Source organism: Chiloscyllium punctatum, chromosome 3, assembly GCF_047496795.1.
Source record: "Chiloscyllium punctatum isolate Juve2018m chromosome 3, sChiPun1.3, whole genome shotgun sequence".
NCBI lineage: Eukaryota > Metazoa > Chordata > Chondrichthyes > Orectolobiformes > Hemiscylliidae > Chiloscyllium > Chiloscyllium punctatum.
Genome location: NC_092741.1, coordinates 29,507,565 through 29,532,335, shown reverse-complemented (window position 1 = coordinate 29,532,335; position 24,771 = coordinate 29,507,565). Strand labels below are relative to the sequence as shown.

Here is a 24,771-nt window from a genome sequence, read left to right as displayed (position 1 = left end):
GCAAAAACCTTCATCAGGAATAAGGCTGTGAGCCAAGGGGGTGGTCAGATAAACGGGAGAGGGATGGGGCTGGGGACAAGGTAGCTGAGAGGGCGAGAGGTAGATGGAGGTGAGGGTGAAGGTGATAGGTCAAAGAAGAGGGTGGAGCAGATAAGTGAGAAGGAAGTTGGACAGGTAAGATATGTCATGAGGGCGGTGCCGAGTTGGAAGGTTGAAAGAGGGATAAGGTGCGGGAGGGGAAATGAGGAAACTGGTGAAATCCACATTGATGCTGTGTGATTGGAGTGTCCCGAGGCGGAAGATGAAGCGTTCTTCCTCCAGGCGTCGGGTGGTGAGGGCTTGGTGATGGAGGAGGTCCAGGACCTGCGTGTCCTTGGTGGAGTAGGTGGGAGAGTTGAAGTGTTCGGTCACGGGGCGGTGGGGTTGGTTGGTGCAGGTGAAACTTCAGCAGAGTCACGTGTAAATAAAAGGTGATGTGCTGACAAGATACTGGCCTCTGTGGAGATACTTCAGACGTAATATAATTAAGATCAACTAGAAGCAAAGGGAGCTTCACACTCTCAAAACAATGTTTAAGACATGCTGTCATGAATGCCCACAGAATTAGAATGAAGGATTAGAGTTCTTATCGTTTGCTACCAGGGATTCCCCAAATGAATATCCTGGAGTTAGCCATTTGAATTGTGTTGCGACTCAGTTGAAGTAGATTGCTGGAAATCCACCCCCGCTATTCATGGAGTCATCACAATTGTTAAAGATTTTATAAAGCATGCAAAGTTTCCCTATTTACCTGACTTACCAGATTGATGCAAAGCATGAACTGACACAAATTAATATTTATTACAAGTATTTAGACTTCAGGTGCAGATAAACAGTTGGAACCTGTTGGCATATTAAAACCCTAATTAAAACTAATCCCTTAAACACTCCCCTTACAATTCACAGGCAGAAAGCAAGATAAATTAGTTGTGGACCGATGGGAAAGACTGAAAAGACAGTTCATTGAGTCATAGAAATGTACAGCACGGAAACAGACCTGTCGGTCCAACTCGTCCACACCGACCAGATATCCCTAATCAAGTCCCATTTGCCAGCACTTGGCCTATATCCCTCTAAACCTTTGCTAGTCATATACCCATCCAGATGCCTTTTAAATAATGCAATTATACCAGCTTTCACCACTTCATCTGGCAGCCTGTACCACCCTCTGCATGAAAAAGTCGCCCCTTCGATCCCTTTTATATCTTTCCCCTCTCACCATAAACCTATGCCCTCTAGTTCTTTACATGATGGCTGTCAATGGTCAGGTTATCTCTTTATCTAAACTCCAGCCACTCTTCCAATAACTATTTAAAACAACAGTATGATTGTTGAGCCTTTAAAAAAATTGTTTAAAAAAACAGAATGCCAAGTAGCATGTGAGAAGCAGATGGCAATCTTAATGAATTAATAAATCAGAGCCACCCCTGATTTTTCCAGACCTTTGAAAATGATAATTGAAGCCAATGATTTGAGGGTGGGTGTTGTTTTGTTACAGGATGATGCATTGTAAAAAGGAAAAACAGTCACTTACAACCAGTATTAGAAATAATATTGTACCATGGAAAAAGAGACTTTGGGATTGTTGTCAACCATTCAACACTTTGAGGTCTATGTCTGACATGTGAACAAGAAAATATTTTACATTGATCAGGATCCACAAACCTTCCTCAAGAGGTTTAAAATAGGAATGTGAGACTATTCATTTGGAGTCTTTTGTTACAAACATTTATTGTAAAAATTATTTATATTACTGGAAATGATAATGCAGTTGTAGATGCATTACCCTGAACATAAAATCTTGGGAAAAGTTAAAGGTTAAAGAAATGTCAAAACTGGAAGGTGGTGAAAGGAGAGAGGAAAAGTAAATGTAATTAAACACATTTTTAAAATGGCATTTCATTTTCTTGAGACATGAAAGGACCATGTCTTTTTATTTTGTGTTTTTAAAAATTGTGGACTGAAATGAGAAGGAGCTATTTTAGAATCAGTATTTTGGCAAGGGTGTTGCATGTTTTGTAAAACAAGTAACGTGACCCCCATTGTAAGCATTGTATAAGCAATTTTTTGAATAAGTGGTAATTGAAGTTAGAGTTCCAATTGTGTTTGAGCTGAGGGGGTGTACCAGAAACAGCTTTTATTCCAACAGAAGTTCCTTGGTCATTGGACAAGTGACCATTTATCAATGACAGCGACTTGTTTGGTTGCCAACAGCTGTGTGATTGGTTCTCAGGCAGTTTGGAGCTGAGAACAAGTTAGAGAGAGAGTGAAATGTTCAGTTACAAACATAGAATGCTGGAGAAACTCAGCAGGTCTAGCAACATCTATGGAGAAAGAAACCTGGATCATGTTTTAAGTCCGATATGACTTCAGAAATTCTGTCTTCTTTGCAATCAGAAATTTACTATAACCCTTAAGAAACCTAATTTATCTTGCCTGCAACAGTTGTATGTTATGACTCTTAACTGGTAAGGCAGACCTTTTGAGAGTGAACCAGCCATCTTGTGTCTCTCACCAATCAGTGAAAGCATCCAGAGAAAGATATAGAATCAACATGCCATCCAGCAGACAAGTCATAAGGATCATCACAACAGCAGTTCCTGGGACCTGTCTTTTCTAGTTTACTTTTCCTTTGTCCATAATCTACTTTACCTTGTCTGTTTTGTGTGTGTGTGTGTGATTTATAAGGGAGTTAGAGTTGTAATTAGTATTATATATTGTAGGTTTTTACCAGTAGCTGAAGCCAAATTACTTGGAATAAATAGTGATTCTTGTTCAGTGTAGACACTTGATCTGTGCTTTCTATCAATCTGAGTCTGAATGTAAATTGGCGAATTTAGCATATTTTTAAAAATCTGTATGTTTTGTGACTACTCTGGGAATAACAGAACTCAATATTCAGTGCGTTACTTCAGTGAAGCTTTGTAGTGTTTTCTTGTTCAAAATGTGGACTAACCACTTATGCTTCTTAACATGGTTGACTCCTGACAATGGTGCTCTGCCAAGTTCAGTTCAGTTTTAAACACAGCTTCCGCAAACTGCAGATGAAAACAGCCAGTTGCCAAAACTTTGTACCATAGGTCATTCAGGAATCCAATCTCAATTGTGAACACAGAACAAAAACCTGATCAGATTTCTGTCTGCAGGTAAAACTTGGCCATGGAGATGGTGTACTTTAACTTGCAGAACTTAAAAACAGGATGATGGGGAACATTTTATGTGAGGATCAGGATTTTGTACTTGCTTTATTGTCCTTGGATCAGGAATTGAGTATAATGGGAAGTTTTGATTCATTTGTTATTTCATACTTTGGATCAGATATATTTTTGTCTGGAATCAGTTGCATTTATGACTTGAAATGTTTGCAGGTTTCACTAAGGAAGAATTTATCCTAACATTTTATTTTTTGTTTGCAGAGATTAAGTTTAACAAAAGGGAATATTCAGACATTTGGGCACAAGCCATTGCCAGTCATTGGAACAACATAGACCCCTGCCTTAGTTGTTTTAATTATTTGATGTAACCTGCCCTACTCCAGATATTTCACTTTGATGCAGAAAGAGTCATACAGTTTGGAAACAGATCATTCAGTCCAACTCATCAGTGCTGACCATACTTCCCAATCTGTCCTTGTCCTATTTGCCAGCATTTGGTCCATATCCTTCTAAAACCTTACTATTTATATACCCATCTAGATAACTTTTAAATGTTATAATTGTAGCCCCCTCCACCACTTCCTCTGGCAGCTCATTCCATCTACACACCACCCTCTGTGTGAAAAAGTAACCCCTTGGGTCTTTAAGTCTCACCCCTCTCACCTTAAACCTATGCCCTTTAGTTTTGGACTGTCCTACCCGTGGAAAAAGACCATGGCTGTTCATCCTATTCATGCCCCTCATGATTTTATAAACCTCAATATCATCACCCCTCCAATACTCAAGTAAAAAAAAAAGCACCAGCCTATTCAGCCTGTCCCTATAACTCAAACCCTCCAGTCCTGGTAACATCCTTGTAAAATCTTTGCTGCACCCTCTGAATTTTAACAATCTTGGAAACTATTGACCTTCAGCTTGCAACATATAATCTCGCAAAATAAGACATGAAAGATTGCATAGTGTAATGTCCCTACATTTGCAAATTGTATTATTCAGTTTACTCTGAACAGTTGTTAACAATAGCCTTCTTAGCAGCTCAGTTAAGGTGCACTTGGAATGGAAATGTCACAGATGGCTATCAGGCAGGAATAGGACGGATGTAAATTATATATTGTAGGAAATTCCAAAGTTGAAGCCTGCTTTATTGATGTGAATACAAACCATTTATGCGAACCTTTCAAAGACTGCTGGTTTCAACTCAGCTTCCAACACTGAGCATATGGAGCAGGTGCCATTTACTGTTGGCCCCTCATCATTTTTCCTGTTAAAATATTTTCTTTTAAATTCCCTATTATTTAGCTTTCAAGAAAGTGCATTACATGAACTGTCTGCAAAACTGTTAATTATCAAAGGTACTCAATATTCAAATTTGAGTCTAAATGCTGGATATATGTACTGGATAATTCTAAATAAGTTTGAGAGTTCTGTTGAATGCTGTTTATTATTGTTGCTGAAAAGTTTTGATTATTATTTTAATATTTTGCCAAAACATGGCAGGCTTCAATGAAAATGACAATATTAATAATCAGAATTGAAATTGTAGAAGATCTGATATCAAAAATTATCCAGTATTCAGTGGATGAGAGTTTGGACAATAAAGCACCTGCTTTTGGGCACAGTGGAGAGGCAGAGATGCTACTTTTGTGCTGGTTCTCCTGCACCTGAACTGTGCTTTAAGTATGTCTGTTACCATGTTTTTACAGTGATATTTATGCATCCCGGGTGATCATTTGAAAGTGCCATAAGGCCTTTTTTATGGACTAATGGTCGGTCTTAAACTGTTGTGGCCTATTTCAAGTGCAGCTTTGCGTGACGTGCAGTTTTTGGCTGCTTCTGAGAACTAAGAAAATTTGTTTTGGGGAAGATTAGCAAGAAATTCATTGCTTGGCCATTGCAAGCAGCACTTTGAAGCGTTGGCATGCTAAGCAGAAGATTTTTTGATGAGGGGGTTGTTTTTTTTGGTTTGTAGTCGATTTGCTTGCACTTAAGAGTGGTCGAAAATCTTGATACTTCTGGTTATACAAATGAGTAAGGAAATGGGAAGGGTTTGGGTTATCAGGAGCAGCAATGTTAAATTGGCCATATTCTTGACTTTTGGAAGATAGATTTACTAGTTTTTAAAGATGCTGTGTACCATTAGAAACTGAATTGTACCTCCTTTATATACAAAATTTGGATATCTTGATGACATAGATAAGAATTCAGAAGGTTAGAAACAATATAAGGCAGGAGTGGGTGTACAAAAGGCCAGAACTAATATGTGATGAACGAGTGAGATTTTTTGCAGAATGGGATACTGGGGATAATGTTTTGTTTGAGCTGTGGGAGGAGCAGAAAGGAAGGCTGTATTGAAAAGCATTGCAAAGGGTTATGTTATGGAGTTAGATGTGTGTAATCTTTATTATGGATAGACGATGGGGCTGAAAGTTCATTTTGTGTTCAAATAGAATTTTAATTACAGGGAAACATATGAGTTAGGAGCATAAGGAGCCCAATTTGCCCTTCAAACCTTCTCTGACATTAAATTAGATTAGAGCTGGTCTGATTATTTTATATTCCTGACTATACCCAACAACAGTTCACCCCCTTACCTATCAATAATCTATCCACTTTGTCCTTAAAAATACTCAAAGATTCCTCTTCCAATGCCTTTTGTGAAGGACAGTTCCAAGGTTCACGGCACTCTGAGAAATAACTTCTGTTCTCTATCTAAATGGGCACCTCTTTTTTTTAAAACAGTGACGCCTAGTTCGAGATTACCCATATGAAGAATCCATTCCGTATTCACCCTAACAAGATGCCTAGAATCTCATATGTTTCAATCAAGTCATCTCTTATACTTCCAAACCGAGAGTGTCCACCGATTCCTCATAAGACCACTTGCCCATTCCAGCTTTAATAAACCTTCATTTAACTGCTTCCAATGCTTCTAATTACATCCTACCTTAAATGAGGCAATCAATATTATACATAGTACAACAAATGTGATCTAACTAATGCCCTGTATATCTGTATCCGTATCTTGGAGCATGACAACAATAAATCAAGCAGTCAAACAATCAATTAATCTGAAGCATAACCTCTCCATGTTTGCAAATAAAATCAAAATATTTCAGAAATGGATATCTGAAATTAAAACAGAAAATGCTTAAGATATACGTGGATCTGACAGCATCTGTGGAACCAGGTAAATAATTAATATTTCAAGTCTGACAACTCTTCTTTTGGAGCTTCCTACTTTAGTTCTCAATTTCCATCACAGTAACTGATAATATTCCATTTGTGATACATGCACAGGGTAACCAAGAACCCACTGTGTCTCAGACTCTGAAATCTCCAAAATTGGAGGTGTAGTGGACAGCGAGGAGGGTTACCTCAGATTACAACAGGATCTGGACCAGATGGGCCAATGTGCTGAGAAGTGGCAGATGGAGTTTAATTCAGATTAATGCGAGGTGCTGCATTTTGGAAAAGCAAATCTTAGCAGGACTTATACACTTAATGGTAAGGTCCTAGGGAGTGTTGCTGAAAAAGGAGACCTTGGAGTGCAGGTTCATAGCTCCTTGAAAGTGGAGTCGCAGGTAAATAGGATAGTGAAGAAGGCATTTGGTATGCTTTACTTTATTGGTCAGAGTATTGAGTACAGGATTTGGGAGGTCATGTTATGGCTGTACAGGGCACTGGTTAGGCCACTGTTGGAATATTGCATGCAATTCTGGTCTCCTTCCTATCGGAAAGATGTTGTGAAACTTGAAAGGGTTCAGAAAAGATTTACAAGGATGTTGCCAGGGTTGGAGGACTTGAGCTATAGGGAGAGGCTGAACAGGCTGGTGGGGCTGTTTTCCCTGGACCGTCGGAGGTTGAGGGGTGACCTTATAGATGTTTACAAAATTATGAGGGGCATAGATAGGATAAATAGACAAAGTCTTTTTCCTGGGGTCGGGGAGTCCAGAACTAGAGGGCATAGGTTTAGGGTGAGAGGGGAAAGATATAAAAGAGACCTAAGGGGCAACTTTTTCACACAGAGGGTGGTACGTGTATGGAATGAGCTGCCAGAGGATGTGGTGGAGGCTGGTACAATTGCAACATTTAAGAGGCAGTTGGATAGGTATATGAATAGGAAGGGTTTGGAAGGATATGGGCCGGGTGCTGGCAGGTGGGACTAGATTGGGTTGGGATATCTGGTCGGCATGGACGGGTTGGACCGAAGGGTCTGTTTCCATGCTGTACATCTCTGTGACTCTATGACTCTCACAATTTAGGTAATATGCATATTTTTATCCTGCCTGTTAAAATGGGCAATTTTAACAGGAAGGATAAAATTTTGCCACATAAATCTCCATTTACCAAATATTTTCTCATTCAAACTGTATCCCTTTGTTATCTTAAAACTGAAAGCTCTGGAGAAACTCAACAAGTTTGACAGCATCAGTGGAAAGAGAAACAGTTTACATTTTGAGTCCAATATGACTCTTCATCAGGACTGAAGGAGTTGAAAAATGGTGGTCTTTACACACTTTTGACAGAGCAGAAGGTGAGAAGAGCAGAACATCTTCAGGGTGGGCATACCTGGAAGAGAGGGGGCAGTGATAAAAGCAAAATAACGTGGATGCTAGAAATCTGTGCAAATCTCTGTGGAGGTTCATTCAAAATGGACTCGAAATATTAATTATTCTTCTCACTCTACAGATACTCCCAGACCTTCTGAGTTTCTCCAATGCTGTCTGTTTTTGTTTTTCAACATCACTATTTTGCTTTTACATATCTCTTCATAGATTCCTTATTCCTCTGTACAATGTAGTTTCTTACATTTCTTTGTGTCATCAATGTTTTTGGCAACCATACCGTTAAATTGTAAAAGGTTGAAGATGCAACCTGTGATGCACCACTCTTGCCAACCAGAAAATAATTGTTCATTTTCCTGTAAGGTAACAAATCTTCCACCCATTTCATTATGTCAGTTGTATTTGATCTGACACTTTATCAGTTTTTTTTCCTAATTCATTCATGAGATGCAGGCATCACTGGCTAGGTCATCCCTAATTTCTCAGAGGGTAGAGTTTGAAGTCACTTGTTGGCCCAATCAGATAAAGAAGGCAGCTTCCTTCCTTAAACAACACTAGAGAATCAGGTAGGGTTTTCCCCATAATTGTCAATAGTCATCATTGTATTCTTTATACCAAATGTTTATTGATTACAAATTCAAACATCTGCCATGGCAGGATTCAAACACAAATAATCAGAATATTATCTCGGCCTCTGGATTAATTGTCTCATGATAACACCAGTAGGCCATTGCCTCCTTGATGCTATTTGGAAATTCATGTGCAATACATCTACTTGTTCCCCTTTATCCACAGCACGTGCTATGTTTTCAAAGAACTCCAGTAAGTTAAGCATGATTTTCATTTGCAAAACAATGTTGCGCCTGCTTGATTCCCTTGAGTTTCTCAAAGTGCCCTTTAATGATGTGATAGAGTCATGCAGCATGGCAACAGGCCCTTCAGTCCAATTTGTCAGTGCCCACCAAGTTTTCAAAACTAAACTATTCCCGTTTGCCTGTTTTTGGCCCATATCCCTCCTCTAAACCTTTTCTATATATGGAAATATGGAGAAAGTGAGGACTGCAGATGCTGGATAGTCAGAGTCAAAAAGTGTGGTGCTGGAAAAGCACAGCCAGTCATGCAGCAGCTGAGGAGCAGGAGAGTCAATGTTTTGGGGATAAGCCCTTCATCAGGAATGTGGAAGGGAGCTGAGACCTTTTTTAAATGTTGTAATTTTATCTGCATTAGCCACTTCTTCTGGCAGTTCATTTCACATATGACCCATTCTCTTTGTGAAAAAGTTGCCACTCAGGTCCCTTCTAAATCTTTCTTCTCTTACCTTAATATTATGCCCACTAGTTTTCCCCAACCGAGGGAAAAGACCATTGCTATTTACCTTAGCTCTGCCCCTCATGCTTTTATAAACCACTAGAAGTCTTTAATAATAGTCTGTAATTTTTTTCTATGATATATTAAGCTAACTAATCTATAGTTTCTGGCTTTGTAAGTCCCTAATTTCTTGAATAAAGAAGTTACCATTACTAGTTTCAAATCTAATGCAAGCTTCTCTGAATCAAGGGAATATTGTAAAATTAAAACCAATGCAACAACAATTTCACTTGCCACATTTTAGGATGAAGTCCTTCAGCGTCAAGAAACGTAGCCACAGTCCCAATAGTTTGCTCAGTACCATTTCCCTAGAGATTGTAATTTGACTTATTCCCTGCCTTCCATTGCTAGATTTATAGCTATTTCTGGGATGTTAATTCTTATCTTCTGTGATGAATACTGATGAAGAATATTTGTTCACTTCATCTGCCATCTCATTATTAATTCCCCACACTCATATTCTATAGGACCAATGCTCACTCTCTAATTTTTTTCGTTTCAATATTCTATAGAAGCTCTTACTCCTTTAAAAAATATTTCTAACTAGCTTTCTCATTTACACTTTGTTCCTTTTTATTAGTCTTTGTAAACTTTTTCTGTTGTTTATATTTTGTTCAATCTTCTCATCTGCCACCCATATTTGTACAAGTATATGATTGGTAAAATTGGCTTAACTGCATACATGAGTTGTGGCAAAGGCAGTTCCACTGTGACAAAGACATTCCAACCAGTGGGTGGGTCCATTATTTCTGTAATTAAAACCCCTGCCATTGTATTGCGGTGAGCCTTGTGCTGAATTATTCTCCCCTTGTGAGGCATGCTTAGCTTTGAGTTGCGTACCATCTTCATTTAAATTAGTGGGCAGCACTTAGTTTGTACTGCAGTGATTGAACATATGTGATGGAATCCATAGTTTCTGAGACCACTGGGGAAGCATGTATACAATCTTGTCTAAACAGATGACCTCCTGAATGTTCATTTGTGAACACTAAACTTGGTTTCAAAAGCTTTTATCTTTTTTGCGTCCTTACTTGAAAGCAAAATTATAACTACAAGTTAAAATGAAACATAAGTTTTGGAGAAGAGTCAATGGACTTGAAACTTTAACTCTGCTTTCTCTCCACAGATGCTGCTAGTCCTGCTGAGTTTCTCCAGGATTTCTGTTTATGTTTCAAATGTCAGGTTTCTGGGGAAACTAAAACTGGTTAAAAGCAGATATTAGATACATAACCATACAAACTTACGTCACCTAATTGTGCAGTGCAAACAGGCTAAAGAAAATGAAGGCTGGATCCAGGAGCTGACAGTAGGCCAATACAAAGTTGTTACAGCTGTTTCTGTCAGTAAAAATAATTGACTGACCAGACTCGGTCAGAGAGTTGTCACTGGGCCTTTGTAGAAAGGTAATACTGGTGGAACCCTGCCATTAACAGTGGCATGAACAGAGCTGACAGAGTTCCCCAAGTCCACCATTTTGTTCAAGACTATACCTAAGGAACTCTACTTGATTACAATCAGGTATTAGATGAAATTTGGTGGTAACATCTTTGAAGAAAACAGCTGGGATTCTAACTGAGGAAAATAATTTTTTGAATGATCTGTGGCTGTATATGCGGAGTGCAGTGCATTATAAAGCCATGAAATCTATTTCTGTTGTATCTGCTATTCTGTGAACTTTAAAATATCTGTCACCCATGATTTATCTGTTAATTTGTATTTAATTTGTGTTGATTTTGGTTTGATAGTTAAAGTAAAAGTCACTAAAAATGAAACCTTATCCATTTCTTTGTTGGGGTTGTTTGGCAAATAAGGTCTTTTAATTTATTGGTCTTTATGGGCATCACTGACTATGCATTGCTTAATCATGCATTGTATATGGTTTTGTTTTGCACACCTAAGGAGGGATATTCATGCCTTGTAGAGTTGCAACAAAAGTTGACTAGATCAATTCTGAGGATGAGAACCATGCTATTAGGTTAATTTGAGTGGAATAGGCGTATACAGCCATAGACTCTTTGGGGTTTAGAAGAATAAGAGGTCATCTCAATGAAAAATATAAGCCTCAAAGAGCTTGACAAGGTAGATGCTGAAAGGCTATTTCCTCTGAATGTGGAGTCGAGGAATAGTCGGAGTGTCACAAACTTAAAAGAAGGAATAAGCCATTTAAAACTGAGAAAGAAAATCCTTTTCAGTCCAAGGATTGTGGATGTTCCAAATTTAGTATCTAGACTGTTTGGGCACTCAGATAGTAAGTTATCCAAGGTGAAGATCAGTAGATTTCTGGGATCTAGGACAATTGAAAAATATGGGGAAATCAAAACAAAGAACAAAGAACAGTACTGCTCAGGTACAGGCCCTTCAGCCCATCAGGACTGTACCGACACATGTTACATTTCTAAACTAAAAACGTTTGTCTCTAATCTGTCTGTGTTTCTCTATTCCCTGTCTATTCATATATCTGTAAAGATGCCTCTTAAGCATTGTTATTGTATCCACCTCCACTACCTCCTCTAGCTCATTTCAGGCACCTATCACTTTCTGTTTAAAAAACACTTCACTCTCACATCTCCTTTAAACTTTCCGACTTTTACCTTAAACATATATCCCTTAGTAATTGACCATAATTACTTTGGGGGAGAAAAACTCTGTGAGTATCCATTCTATCCACACCTTTCATAATTTTATAAACTTCTATTCGATTGCCCCCTCAACCTCTGACATTCAAGCAGAAACAAACCAAGTTTGTCCAATCTCCCCATAAGCTAATATGCTCCAAACCTGGTGAACATCTGAGTAAATGATTTCTGTACCCTCTCCAAAGCCTTTTGCTAGTATGTCAACCAGAACTGTACACAATATTCCAAATGTGATCTAACTAAAGTTCTATACAACTGCAACTCTGTTCCCTAACCGACTTCCTCCTTTGTCCTTGAGTGTACCTACCTTATTCGTATTTCTTGGTTCTTATGTATGTATAAAATATCTTGGGATTTGGCTTAATCCCAATGGTCCCAGATCTTCAATCTGACAAACATCCACAACTATTCTCTGTCTTCCATGACTAAGTCAGTTCTATTTTCATCTTAACAAATAACCGCTGATCCCATGTTACTCCACCATATGTATCAGCCTGCCACAAGGGACCTTGTCAAAGGCCTTGCTAAAGTCCACGTGGACAACATCTACCAACCTACCCTCATCAATCATCTTTATCGTTAACCTATACTTATCTCCTGGTCCTTATATATGTATGTAACGTGTTGGGATTTTGCTTAATCCTGTTCGTCATGGTTTCATGGTGCCTCCTATTTACTTGTTTCAGTTCTTTCCTGCTATCTTTGTATTCTTTGAGGGCTCCATCTGTCTTCAGTTTCCTAAGCCATATGTATGCCTCCTTTTTATTTTTGACTAAACTCTCAATTTCTCTTGTCACCCAAGGTTCTCAAATCTTGCCATCCTTATCTTTTGTTTTCACAGGATAATGCTGGTCCTGAACTCTAGTCAACAGGCCTTTCAAAGATTCCCATATGCCAGATGTGGATGTATCCTCAAAAATCTGCTCCAATCTACATTCCCCAGTTTCAGCCTAATGTGGTCGTTAGCCTTCCCCCAATTTAATACTTTCACCTGAGGGGTACTCTTGTCCTTATCTGTAAGTAACTTAAAACTTACAGAATTATGATCACTGCTCCCAAAATACTCTCCCACTGAAACTTAAATCACCTAGCCAGGCTCATTCCTCAAAACCAGGTCTAGCATGGCACCTTCCTTTGTTGGACAATTTATGTATTGTTTCAAGATTGTCCTGGACACACCTAACAAATTCAATGACCCTCAAGTTTAAATGCAACCCGTCCTTGCACAGGTCTCACCTGCCCCAAAAGATATCCCAATAATCCATATACCTGAAGCCCTCCCTTCTATGTCAACTGTTTAGCCACCTATTTAACTATACTATCTTCCTATTTCTAGCCTCACTGGCACATGGCACAGGACGTAATCTTGAGATTACAATCCTACAGGTCCTGCTTTTCAACTTCCCACCTAACTCCTTGACCCCTATTTACAGGATCGCTCTTCCTGCCTCTGTCATTAGTACCAAGATCACACTTCTGGCAGCTCATCCTTCCCTTTCAGAATGTCCAGTGCCTGCTCATATCCTGGCACTAGGGAGTTTCACTTGCGGTTGCAGAAATGCTGATCTGCACCCCTAACTGTAGAGTTCCCTCTCACTACTGATCATCTACACTTTGACAGTCCCTGAAGCTTTCTGGCTTTTCACCTCCTGGAGATCCCCAGGACCCCCATCACCTATAGCAGAAGTAAGTTCTGCATGGTTTTCTGGAGTTTAGACAGTTTTCCTAGTCTCTTTCTCAGCCTCATGGTGGCTAGGTGTTTAGCGCCACTACCACACAGCACCAAGGACCCAAGTTCAATTCCAGCCTTGGGTGACTGTCTTTTCCAATATCTGTGTAGGTTTCCATCCGTTGCTCAGGTTTTCTCTCTGAGTCTAAAGATGTGCAGGTTAGGTGGATTAGCCATGGTAAATGCAAGGTTACAGGGATAGGATAGAAGTCAGGGTTTGAGTGGGATGCTCTTCAGAGAGTTGATGCACACTCAATGGGTTGAGTGGCCTCCTTCCACACCGTAGAGATTCTATGATTCTGGGATTCATGGATGCTTTGTGGTGAGTCTATCCACAGCTCTAGGCGCTCCATTTGGAAAATCAGGAACTGCAGCTAAACATACTTTCTGCATACAAAGTCAGCATTGGCACTGGAACTGTCCCCGATTTTCTACATATTACAGGAGGAGCATTCCATGGGGCCAGGTTCTCCTGTCATTTCGAATCTTATCAGCCACGCTGTCTATGGGCTTCGTGTCATACAGTCTGTCATAAAAGGATTTGCTGACCCTCAGGATGTCAGACTGAAATGATGTTACTGCGTCATCTGCTTCCTTCAGGCTGCTGAGCACGGAGCTCTCCGTGTGCACCTTCTGGAAGAATAAACATGAGCACGTCTCATCCTGCTCCATGGTGCAGACTCTGGACCGGAAGATTATCTTGGAGGCCTCTGAGGCAAAGAATGAAGCTTGCTGGCTTTTCACCTCCTGGAGAAAAATCTAGGACCCCCATCAACTGTAGCAGAAGTACATTCTGCATGGTTGTCTGGGGTTTAGACAGTTTTCCCAGTCTCTTTTTCACCTCTGAACACCTTTGAGGATAAAGAACCTCTTGATGTTCCCCTTGACTGTTTCCCTCTAGATCAATGAAGACTCAGAGGAGGGCTTCACGGTTCTCTATTCTGTGTAATACCAACAGTTTCACATTCAGCTTCCATATTCCTTGCTGGCCTGCTGGTCCTGCAGAGAACATCGACTTGACATAGGTGGATCTGACTGAGAACATGTGGGACCCAAGCAGGGAATGTTTCCTTGAGCGGATAGACCTATCTAGCCATGATCAGGAGTATCTGTCTGCGGGGTTGGTGAAGACATTGTGCAGCTTCGCAACTTGAACCATTTCCATTGGGAATCTGGACGTGGTGTCTGGTTTGCTCTCAGCCCCTCAATGATGCGGTTGAAGTCTCCGGCCAGAATGATTTGCGGTGGGAGCTGCCGCAGATTGGTCACTCACTCTTTGCCACCAGGGCGTACACTTTAATTAATCTCAGGGGAGTGTTTCTGTATGAAATATTTGCTTCGAGAAGGCACCCATCTACCACTTCCTGAGCCTCGGAGATGGTGAAATTGCCTCCTCGCACCATCATACCCAGGCCGGAGAAACTGCAATAGTTTTCCCTGAACAAATTGAAGACCTGTGAGGCCATAAGCTCAACCGTTTCCAGTAGCTGCTGGGGTGTGGTATCCCACATTCCTGCAGAAATACGAGGTATGCTTTTGCATTGGTATGCCAACGTGGAGACATATCCCGTAGTAGATTTAACCACACACATATTAATACTGGTAATTTTAAAATCAATTTTTAGAATTACATAGACCCAATGTCCCTTCACCCACAGCCTTGTCACTGGGGAAACTCCCTGCATCCCCTTTCGAGAGCTGCAAGTACTTTATCTCTTACCAGGCACGACTCAGTCAATCTGCAAACCTGGTTCTGAGCAGCTAAGTTTGTGTCCGTGATCCTTTTCTCAGCCATGATGACTGAACCAACTTTTCTCAGAATCCTCCTTGTTTGCTTCTCACCATCTTCAATCAGAAGTGCCAAGTGATGACCCATCTTGATCTCCTCTGGAGGTCCTATTCTTCAGCTAATTCCATTCATTTCATATGATATCAAAAAATGGCTGAAGGCATTGGATGCTGAAAAGGCAATGTGAAAGTCAAAGTCAACATTCTGGTGATAACAGTGTTGACTTCTGCAGCAGAAGAGGCCATGACCCTAACCAAACTCTTCCACTGCAGCTACAATATTGGCATCTACCTGACGATGTGGAGAGTTGCCCAGGTATGTCTGTGCACAGAAAGAAGGACAAATCAAACACGGCTAATTGCCACCCTAGATCATTTGAGAATGATGAGAGAGTTTGTTGACAGTGTAATCCAGCAGCTCTTACAAAGGAATAATTTGCCTACTGAAGCTCTTTTGGGCTATGCTAAGGTCAGTTGGCTTCTGACCTCATTATAGGTTGCTTCCAACATACAAGAAAAGAACTGTATTCCAGAGCTGAAGTGGTTGCCCTTAACATTAAGTCAGCATTTGACTGAGTCTGGCATCAAGGAGTCCTGGCAAAACTGGAGTCAGTGGAAATTGTAGGGATTACTCTCCACAAGTTGGAGTTATATCTAGCAGAAAAGAGAATGGTCGTGGTTGTTACAGATCAGTCATTTCCTTATTCCTCAGAATAGTGTCCTAGTGTCTTCAGCTGTTGCATCAATGACTTCCCTCCATCATTGAATCAAAAGTGGAGAAGCTCAATGATGATCCACAATGGTCACCATTCGTGATGACCAGGTACTGAAACATACCACGTTCGTATGCTTTAAGACCTGAACAAAATTCAGGCTTGAGCTGAGAAGTGGAAAGTAACATTTACGTCATTCAACTGCTAGGGAATGACTATCTCCAACAAGAAAGAATCTTGATGTTCCTTGATGTTCAAAGGCATTACCATTGCTGAATGTCCCAGTGATAACATTCTGGGGTTACCTTTGAACTGAATTGGGCTAGCTATATGCATACTGTGGCTGCAGAACAGTTTGTCAGATAACAGCTTCCTGCCTCTCCAGTGCCTGTCCACTAGCCACAAGGCACAAGTCAGGAGTGTGATGGAAACATCTTCATTTGTCTGGATGGGTGCAGCTCCAATAACATTAAAGAAGCTCAACACCAGCCAGGGCAAAGTAGCTTGCATTGCATCTATGCCTTCACCATTCACTCCCTTCAGTACCGACCCACTGCAGCTGTATAATCTTTCAGATGCACTGCAGCAACTCTGGTCCTCCAATAACACTTTACGAACCTGTGACTTCTAGCACCCAAAAGGACAGGAGTAGCAGATACTTGGAAACACCATCACCTTCAGGTTTCCCATCAAGCTGCACACCCTCCTGACTTGGAGTTATATTGTTGTTCTTACACTGTTGCTCGGTTAAATCGCAACAGTATTGTGAGTGTGCCTATACCCCATAACAATTTTGGAAGGTGGCTCACCACTGTTTTCTTACAGACATTTAGCCAGAGGTGATAAATTCTAGCCTAGCCTGTGACACCCACATCCAGCGAGTGAATAAAAAACAATGTGGAGTTGAGTTAGAAGTTCAAATGTGATATTTGAATGAAGAGGATGTAAGACCTACTCCTACTTCTATTTCTTTTCTTATGTGCTATCGACTCTTTAGAGATTGCATTAATGAGGAGCAGAATGATCTGACCTGAATTTGATCCCCTAGGGCTTGCAAGGGAGTTTTTGCTCAAAGCTAATCATGAATTTAATTCCCAAACCCGTGCATACACTGACATCTGTTCTCCATTAAAATTAGTAGAATAACCCCATCACGCTTTTATAGTAGCCTGATATGAGTTTCTGACTTTCTATCCTAAATCTGGGCCAAAGAGGTTTGATTTTCTGCATTGTTGTACAATGAGACAAATTATGCCTGTTTCTACCAAGCTCACTAGCAGCAGCTATCATAGAAATAGTAATCATGTTAAAAAGGCCTAATCCACATGAAATAACCTAAGTAACTCTGAACTTTTGTTTTTATTTATTGATGATTAACCTCACTTTATTGATGATTGTGAGGAAGCGATAAAGGGAAAAAGTGAGAGTTAGTTAGTGTACCAGACTGCAGGCAAATACATCAGTGTGTGTGCCTATTCAATGAGTCCTGATAGGTGAACAAAATCTTTAGCAAACCGGTTTATGTTAAGTTAATAGGAATTGACTGTACTTACAGTTCCTCCATACATGGAATGTGGCTGTCTCACTAATCAGATGAAAAGCAGGGATTTATGATTTTAAACAAGATTTTTATAATGTATATATGATCTTTTATGATCTCAAAATGGATTTATTTTAGGAACAGCGACTAATTTTTCTATAAAATATAACTTTTAATTTATTGCTTTGCTGATGAAGGCAATATTTTGCATTATGCAGAGAGGGCCCAGAAAAACATACATCAGGAAACTGATTCCAGCTGTCCTTTATTTTTCCCTCTTTTATTGTCCGGAATTTGCAGATGATTCTTCGTTTAAAGAAGGAAATCCAGCAGCTAAAAGAGGAGCTGGCCATGGTCACCGGAGAGACAAGGGCTGACAACCTCTCACAGGAAGAAACACAGAAGTACCTTTTGTCTTTTTAAATATTTTTAAAAGAGCAAAACAATGCTTAGAGTTTTAAAATAAATAGTTTTATTGTTGTTGATAAAATATTGAAATATAAAAATACATATAGCACCTTTTTAAAGGAACAAATATTATGAAAAATCCCAAGTTCTTCTGTTAATTCATGGATGTGGCTAGGCCAGCATTTCTTGCCCATTCCTAATTGTCCTGGAGAAGACTTCTATTGAGCCAGAATCTTGAATTTCTGCAGTCCTAGTGATGCAGCAGGACTGGTAGAAATGGAGATCCAATTTAGCTCCAAGTTGGGATTGTGTGTGGCTTGGAGAGAAACTTGTCAGTGTTGGTTTTCCCATGCAAATGCTACCCTTGTCCTTCTTAGGTGGGTAGAGATGTTGGCTTGAAGATGCTGTCAAAAATGCCTGAATTGCTGCAGTGCATCTTGTAGAGGGTGCACACTGCTGCCACTGTGTGTCATTGGTGAAGGGAATGAATGTTGAAGATGGTAGATGTGATGCCATTAATAGAGGATCTCACTGATATTGAAATTTTTCATCTACATAATGTATGTAATGTATGTTCCCTGAACAGGGTATATAGTTCTGTTAGCTAAATTGTTGGTGAAGTAAAGAACAGAAATATTGTTTATGTACAGCAGGCAGTTAGCATCTTGAAGAAAAAAAAATTGCCTAATTGATTTCACAATGACCCTTTCTCAGAATCTATGGGATGTATTTCCAGATTCTCCTTTTGGAATTTCAGATTTCCATCATTTACACTTTTATCTTTTCCTATCTTCTATGTCCCACATCCAAATAGTATGGATTGTGGAAATGTGGATATTGAGTCCATTGGTACAGGTGTTGATCAACTTGCACATATGGTTTTATTCTGAACAATTGAAGTTTGCAGTGTTCACAACAAACCTCGACACTTTGGCTCCTGTTTTGAAGGCTCAGCTCCTGTTTGCCATTGTAAACATGGCAACAGCAGAATCTTTACATTCCATCTAATCTGACTTGCACCTGGGCTGGGAATGCTTGTTATTGACCCAAGTTACAATATGTGGAATAGTTTTCTGTTCGACGCACTCACATCTTTAATTGCTCAAAGCACAAAATTCCCTTCCTTGGACTGTAAAAAGAAACCAGTAATGCCTAAAATATTATTTCAAGTGTTAATGCTGATGCAAGAATTGGTAGCAATATTTTTTTTCTCAGGAGCAGTAACATGGAGAGGCCAAAGTCTTATCTTTCCCTATCCCAAATGGGCTATATATCTTTCTGTACAGCAGCTGCATGGCTCAGTTTCACATATTCAAGAAATTGACAACAAAACACAGAAGAGTTACAGGATGGAAACAGTCTAGTCACCTCATCTAGCTTGACAACATGCATCCTTCAAAGTAGAAAATGCAAAATTACATTTAAACAGCACCTTTCATGGGCGTAAGTGATCCCACTACTTACTGTCAGACAGGCACCTTTAAAGTGTAGGCGCTGCTGTACTGTAGAAGTTGTAGCAGCCAATTTGCATACAGCAAGTTCTTTCAGACAGCAACCTGGTAATGATCTAGTAATGTGCTTTTAGTGAGGTTACGAGAGAGGCAAATATTGTTCAGGATTCTGAGGAGATTCACCACTCATTGACAAAATAATGCCAAAGAATCTCCTTTTGAGTGCAGATATAATGTGTCATATTTAATATTCTTTAAGGGAAGGATATCTGCTATCCTTACTTGATTGGGCCTGTGTGTGATTCCAGGCCACAGCAAAATGATTTAACTCTTAAGTGCTCTCTAATCGCCTACCAAATAACTCAGTTTAAGTTGAATTGATGATGGCCAATAAATGCTGGCATTTCCAGAAGTGCCAATATCTCATGAAAGAATGAAATGTGAAAAATAGCCCCTGCAGTAGCTTTTCTTCATTGAATGAGCTAGAATCCATAGCTATTTGACTCTTCTGAGTATGATGCATGTTAAAACTGGGAGCACAAATAGGCCAGTCAGACTTAGCGAGTGTGGTTCTCAGTGGGTGTCACCTTTCCCAATGTCAGATCACTGAGTCAGGTACTGAGCATTTAACAACCAATGTCCATATGTTGAACCAGGCAGCAAAAGGCTAGGGTTTATCACAAATATTAGATTACTTACAGTGTGGAAACAGGCCCTTTGGCCCAACAAGTCCACACCAACCGGTCGAAGCGTGACCCACCCATTCCTGTACATTTACCCCTTTACCTAACACTACGGGCAATTTAGCATGGCCAATTCACCTGACGTGCACATCTTTGGACTGTGGGAGGAAACCGGAGCACCCTGAGGAAACCCGCGCACACACGGGGTGAATGTGCAAACTCCATGCAGTCAGTCGCCTGAGTCGGGAATTGAACCTGGGTCTCTGGCGCTGTGAGGCAGCAGTGCTAACCACTGTGCCACTGTGCCACCCACAAAACCAACACTGATTCTGCCTGAAGTGGATCCACATATGGATATAGCTATAGCCATATGTTTCTATGTTATGTACTGAAAGAGGCTTTTACAGTCTGATGATTTTGCTAGATTGCATTCATATTCTAATCTCCCTTTCCTGATCTGTTTCTTTGCTCTTACTTAGATGTGTTCTAAAAAACTTCCCAATTTTCAGAATTATTTTTATTCTTGACAACTTCATAGGCCTTTTGTTTAACCTTGTACAATCCTAAACTTCGATTGTTAGCCATGATTGCCTGACATTTTTTTGACTTTGTTGCACTTTGAAGGAATGTGTTGTCGCTGTAAATCATGCCACTGTACTTGAAAGACTCTCCATTACCTAAGTACAGTAATGTATTTTAATGTATTTTCCCAATCCACTTCAGCTAACTTGTACCTCATGCTTTCATAATTACCCTTTTTAAATATAAAATCCTTATAGAATCATAGAGATGTACAGCATGGAAACAGACCCTTCGTCCAACCCGTACATGCCGACCAGATATCCCAACCCAATCTAGTCCCACCTGCCAGCACCCGGCCCATATCCCTCCAAACCCTACCTCTTCATATACCCATCCAAATGCCTCTTAAATGTTGCAATTGTACCATCCTCCACCACATCCTCTGGCAGCTCATTCCATACACATACCAACCTCTGCATGAAAACGTTGCCCCTTAGGTCTCTTTTATATCTTTCCCCTCTCATCCTAAACCTCTACCCACTAGTTCTGGACTCCCCAACCCCATGGAAAAGACTTTGTCTATTTATCCTATCCATGCCCCTCATAATTTTGTAAACCTCTATAAGGTCACCCCGCAGCCTCTGACGCTTGAGGGAAAACAGCCTAGCATGTTCAGCCTCTCCCTGTAGCTCAGATCCTCCAACCCTGGCAACATCCTTGTAAATTTTTTCTGAACCTTTCAAGTTTCACAAAATCCTTTCGTTAGGAAGGAGACCAAAATCGCACACAATATTCCAACAGTCCTGTACAGCTGCAAAATGACCTCCCAACTCCTGTACTCAATACTCTGACCAATAAAGGAAAGCATACCAAACGCCTTCTTCACTATCCTATCTACCTGTGACTCCACTTTCAAGGAGCTATGAACCTGCACTCCAAGGTCTCTTTGTTCAGCAACACTCTCTAGGACCTTATCATTAAGTGTATAAGTCCTGCTAAGAATTGCTTTCCCAAAATGCAGCACCTCGCATTTATCTGAATTAAACTCCATCTGCCACTTCTCAGCCCATTGGCCCATCTGGTGCAGATCCTGTTGTAATCTGAGGTAACCCTCTTTGCTGTCCACTACACCTCCAATTTTGGTGTCATCTGCAAACTTATTAACTTTACCTCTTATGCTCGCATCCAAATCATTTATGTAAATGACAAAAAGTAGAGGACCCAGCAGCGATCCTTGTGGCACTCCACTGGTCACAGGCCTCCAGTCTGAAAAACAACCCTCTACCACCACCCTCTGTCTTCTACCTTTGAGCCAGTTCTGTATCCAAATGGCTAGTTCTCCCTGTATTCCATGAGATCTAACCTTGCTAATCAGTCTCCCATGGGGAACCTTGTCGAATGCCTTACTGAAGTCCATATAGATCGCATCTACTGCTCTGCCCTCATCAATCTTTTTTGTTACTTCTTCAAAAAACTCAATCAAGTTTGAGTCATGATTTCCCACACATAAAGCCATGTTGACTATTCTGAATCAGTCCTTGCCTTTCCAAACACATGTCTATCCTGTCCCTCAGGATTCCCTCCAACAACTTGCCCACCACTGAGGTCAGGCTCACCGGTCTATAGTTTCCTGGCTTGTCTTTATTGCCCTTCTTAAACAATGGCACCACGTTTGCCAACCTCCAGTCTTCTGGCACCTCACCTGTGACTATCGATGATACAAATATCTCAGCCAGAGGCCCAGCAATCACTTCTCTCGCTTCCCACAGAGTTCTCGGGTACACCTGATCAGGTCCTGGGGATTTATCCACTTTTAACTGTTTCAAAACATCCAGCACTCTGTAATCTGGACATTTTGCAAGATGTCACTATCTATTTCCCTACAGTCGAAATCTTCCATATTCTTTTCCACAGTAAATACTGATGCAAAATATTCATTTGGTATCTCTCCCATTTTCTGTGGCTCCACACAAAGGCCACCTTGCTGATCTTTGAGGGACTCTATTTTCTCCCGAGTTACCCTTTTGTCCTTAATATATTTGCAAACACCCTTTGGATTCTCCTTAATTCTATTTGCCAAAGCTATCTCATGTCCCCGTTTTGCCCTCCTGATTTCCCTCTTAAGTATACTCCTACTTTCTTTATACTCTTCTAAGGATTAATTCGATCTATCCTGTCTATAACTGAAATATGCTTCCTTCTTTTTCTTAACCAAACCCTTAATTTCTTTAGTCATCCAGCATTCCCTACACCTACCAGCCTTTCCTTTCCCCTGACAGGAATATACTTTCTCTGGATTCTTGTTATCTAATTTCTGAAGGCTTCCCATTTTCTAGCCGTCCCTTTACCTGGCAACATCTGCCTCCAATCAAAATTTCTTGCCTAACACTGTCAAAATTGGCCTTTCTCCAATTTAGAACTTCAACTTTTAGATCTGGTCTATCCTTTTCCATAACTATTTTACAATGATTAGCATTGTGGTCGCTGGCCCCAAAGTGCACCCCCACTGATACCTCAGTCACCTGCCCTGCCTTACTTCCCAAGAGTAGGTCAAGTTTTGCACCTTCTCTCATAGCTACATTCACATACTGAATCAGAAAATTGCTTGTACACACTTAAGAAATTCCTCTCCATCTAAACCTTTAACACTATGGCAGTCCCAGTCGATATTTGGAAAGTTAAAATCCCCTACCATAACTACCCTATTATTCTTACAGATAGCTGACATCTCCTTATAAGTTTGTTTCTCAATTTCCCTCTGACTATTGGGGGGTCTGTAATACAATCCCAAAAAGGTGATCATCCCTTTCTTATTTCTCAGTTCCACCCAAATAACTTCCCTGGATGTATTTCCAGGAATATCCTCCCTCCGCACAGCTGTAACGCTTATCAAAAATGCGACTCCCCCTCCTCTCTTGCCTCCCTTTCTATCCTTCCTGTAGCATTTGTATCCTGGAATATTAAGCTGCGACTCCTGCCCATCCCTGAGCTATGTTTCTGTAATTGGTATGATATCCCAGTCCCATGTTCCCAACCATGCCCTGAGTTCATCTGCCTTCCCTGTTAGGCCCCTTGCATTGAAATAAATGCAGTTTAATTTATTAGTTCTACCTTGTCCCTGCCTGCCCTGACTGTTTGACTCACTTCTGTTCTCAGCTGTACTCGTCTCAGATCGAACTCTTTCCTCACTATCTCCCTGGGTCCCACCCCCCCCCCCCCCCCCACCCCCACCCCCACCCCCACCTGACTAGTTTAAATCCTCCCAAGCAGTTCTAGCGAATTTCCCTGCCAGTATATTAGTCCCCTTCCAACTTAGGTGCAATCTATCCTTCTTATCCAGGTCACTTCTACCCCAAAAGAGATTCCAATGATCCAAAAATGTGAATCCTTCTCCCATACACCAGCTCCTCAGCCATGCATTCATCTGCTCTATCCTCCTATTCCTGCCTTCACTAGCTCGTAGCACTGGGAGTAATCCAGATACTACTACCCTTGAGGACCTCCTTTTTAAATTTCTGCCTAACTCTCTGTAATCTCCCTTCAGAGTATCAACCTTTTCCCTTCCAATGTCGTTGGTTCCAATGTTGACAATGACCTCCTGCTGGCCCCTCTCCCCCGTGAGAACATTCTGCACCCTCTCTGAGACATCCTTGATCCTGGCATCAGGGAAACATCACACCATTCTGCTTTTTCTCTGCTGGCCACAGAAATGTCTGTCTGTATCTCTGACTACACAATTGATCTCTTTGCATTAGAGCCAGTCTCAATACCAGAAACTTGGCTGTTCATGCTACGTTCCCCTGACAATCCATCACCCCCTACATTTTCCAAAACAACATACCTGTTTGAAATGGGTATATCCACAAAAGACTCCTGAACTAACTGCCTACCTCTCTTACCCTTCCTGGAGTTAACCCATCTATGTGACTGTATCTGAGACTTTCCCCCCTTCATATAACTGCCATCTGTCGCATACTGTTGCTGTTGCAAATTCCTCATCACTTCTATCTGTCTCTCCAACCGATCCACTCAAACTGCATCCAACAGCATTTATGGCAGATATAATCTGCAGTAACCCTTAAACTCTCTTTAAACTCCCACATCTGACAAGAAGTACATATCACTGCAAAGGCCATTTTTGCTCCTTCACAATCTACAGACCCAGCAAATAACA

General features: G+C 40.7%; 1 protein-coding gene across 2 annotated transcripts in view; it reads left to right on the top strand.

Moving 5' to 3' along the window:
• The window catches only part of kif6 (kinesin family member 6), a 567,232-nt gene that overhangs the window by 196,608 nt on the left and 345,853 nt on the right, over positions 1-24,771 (top strand). For both annotated transcript variants that reach the window (XM_072551042.1, XM_072551033.1), the window contains one exon: positions 17,834-17,937. In XM_072551042.1, coding sequence (XP_072407143.1) covers positions 17,834-17,937 — 104 coding nt within the window. The remainder of the gene's footprint in view (positions 1-17,833; positions 17,938-24,771) is intronic.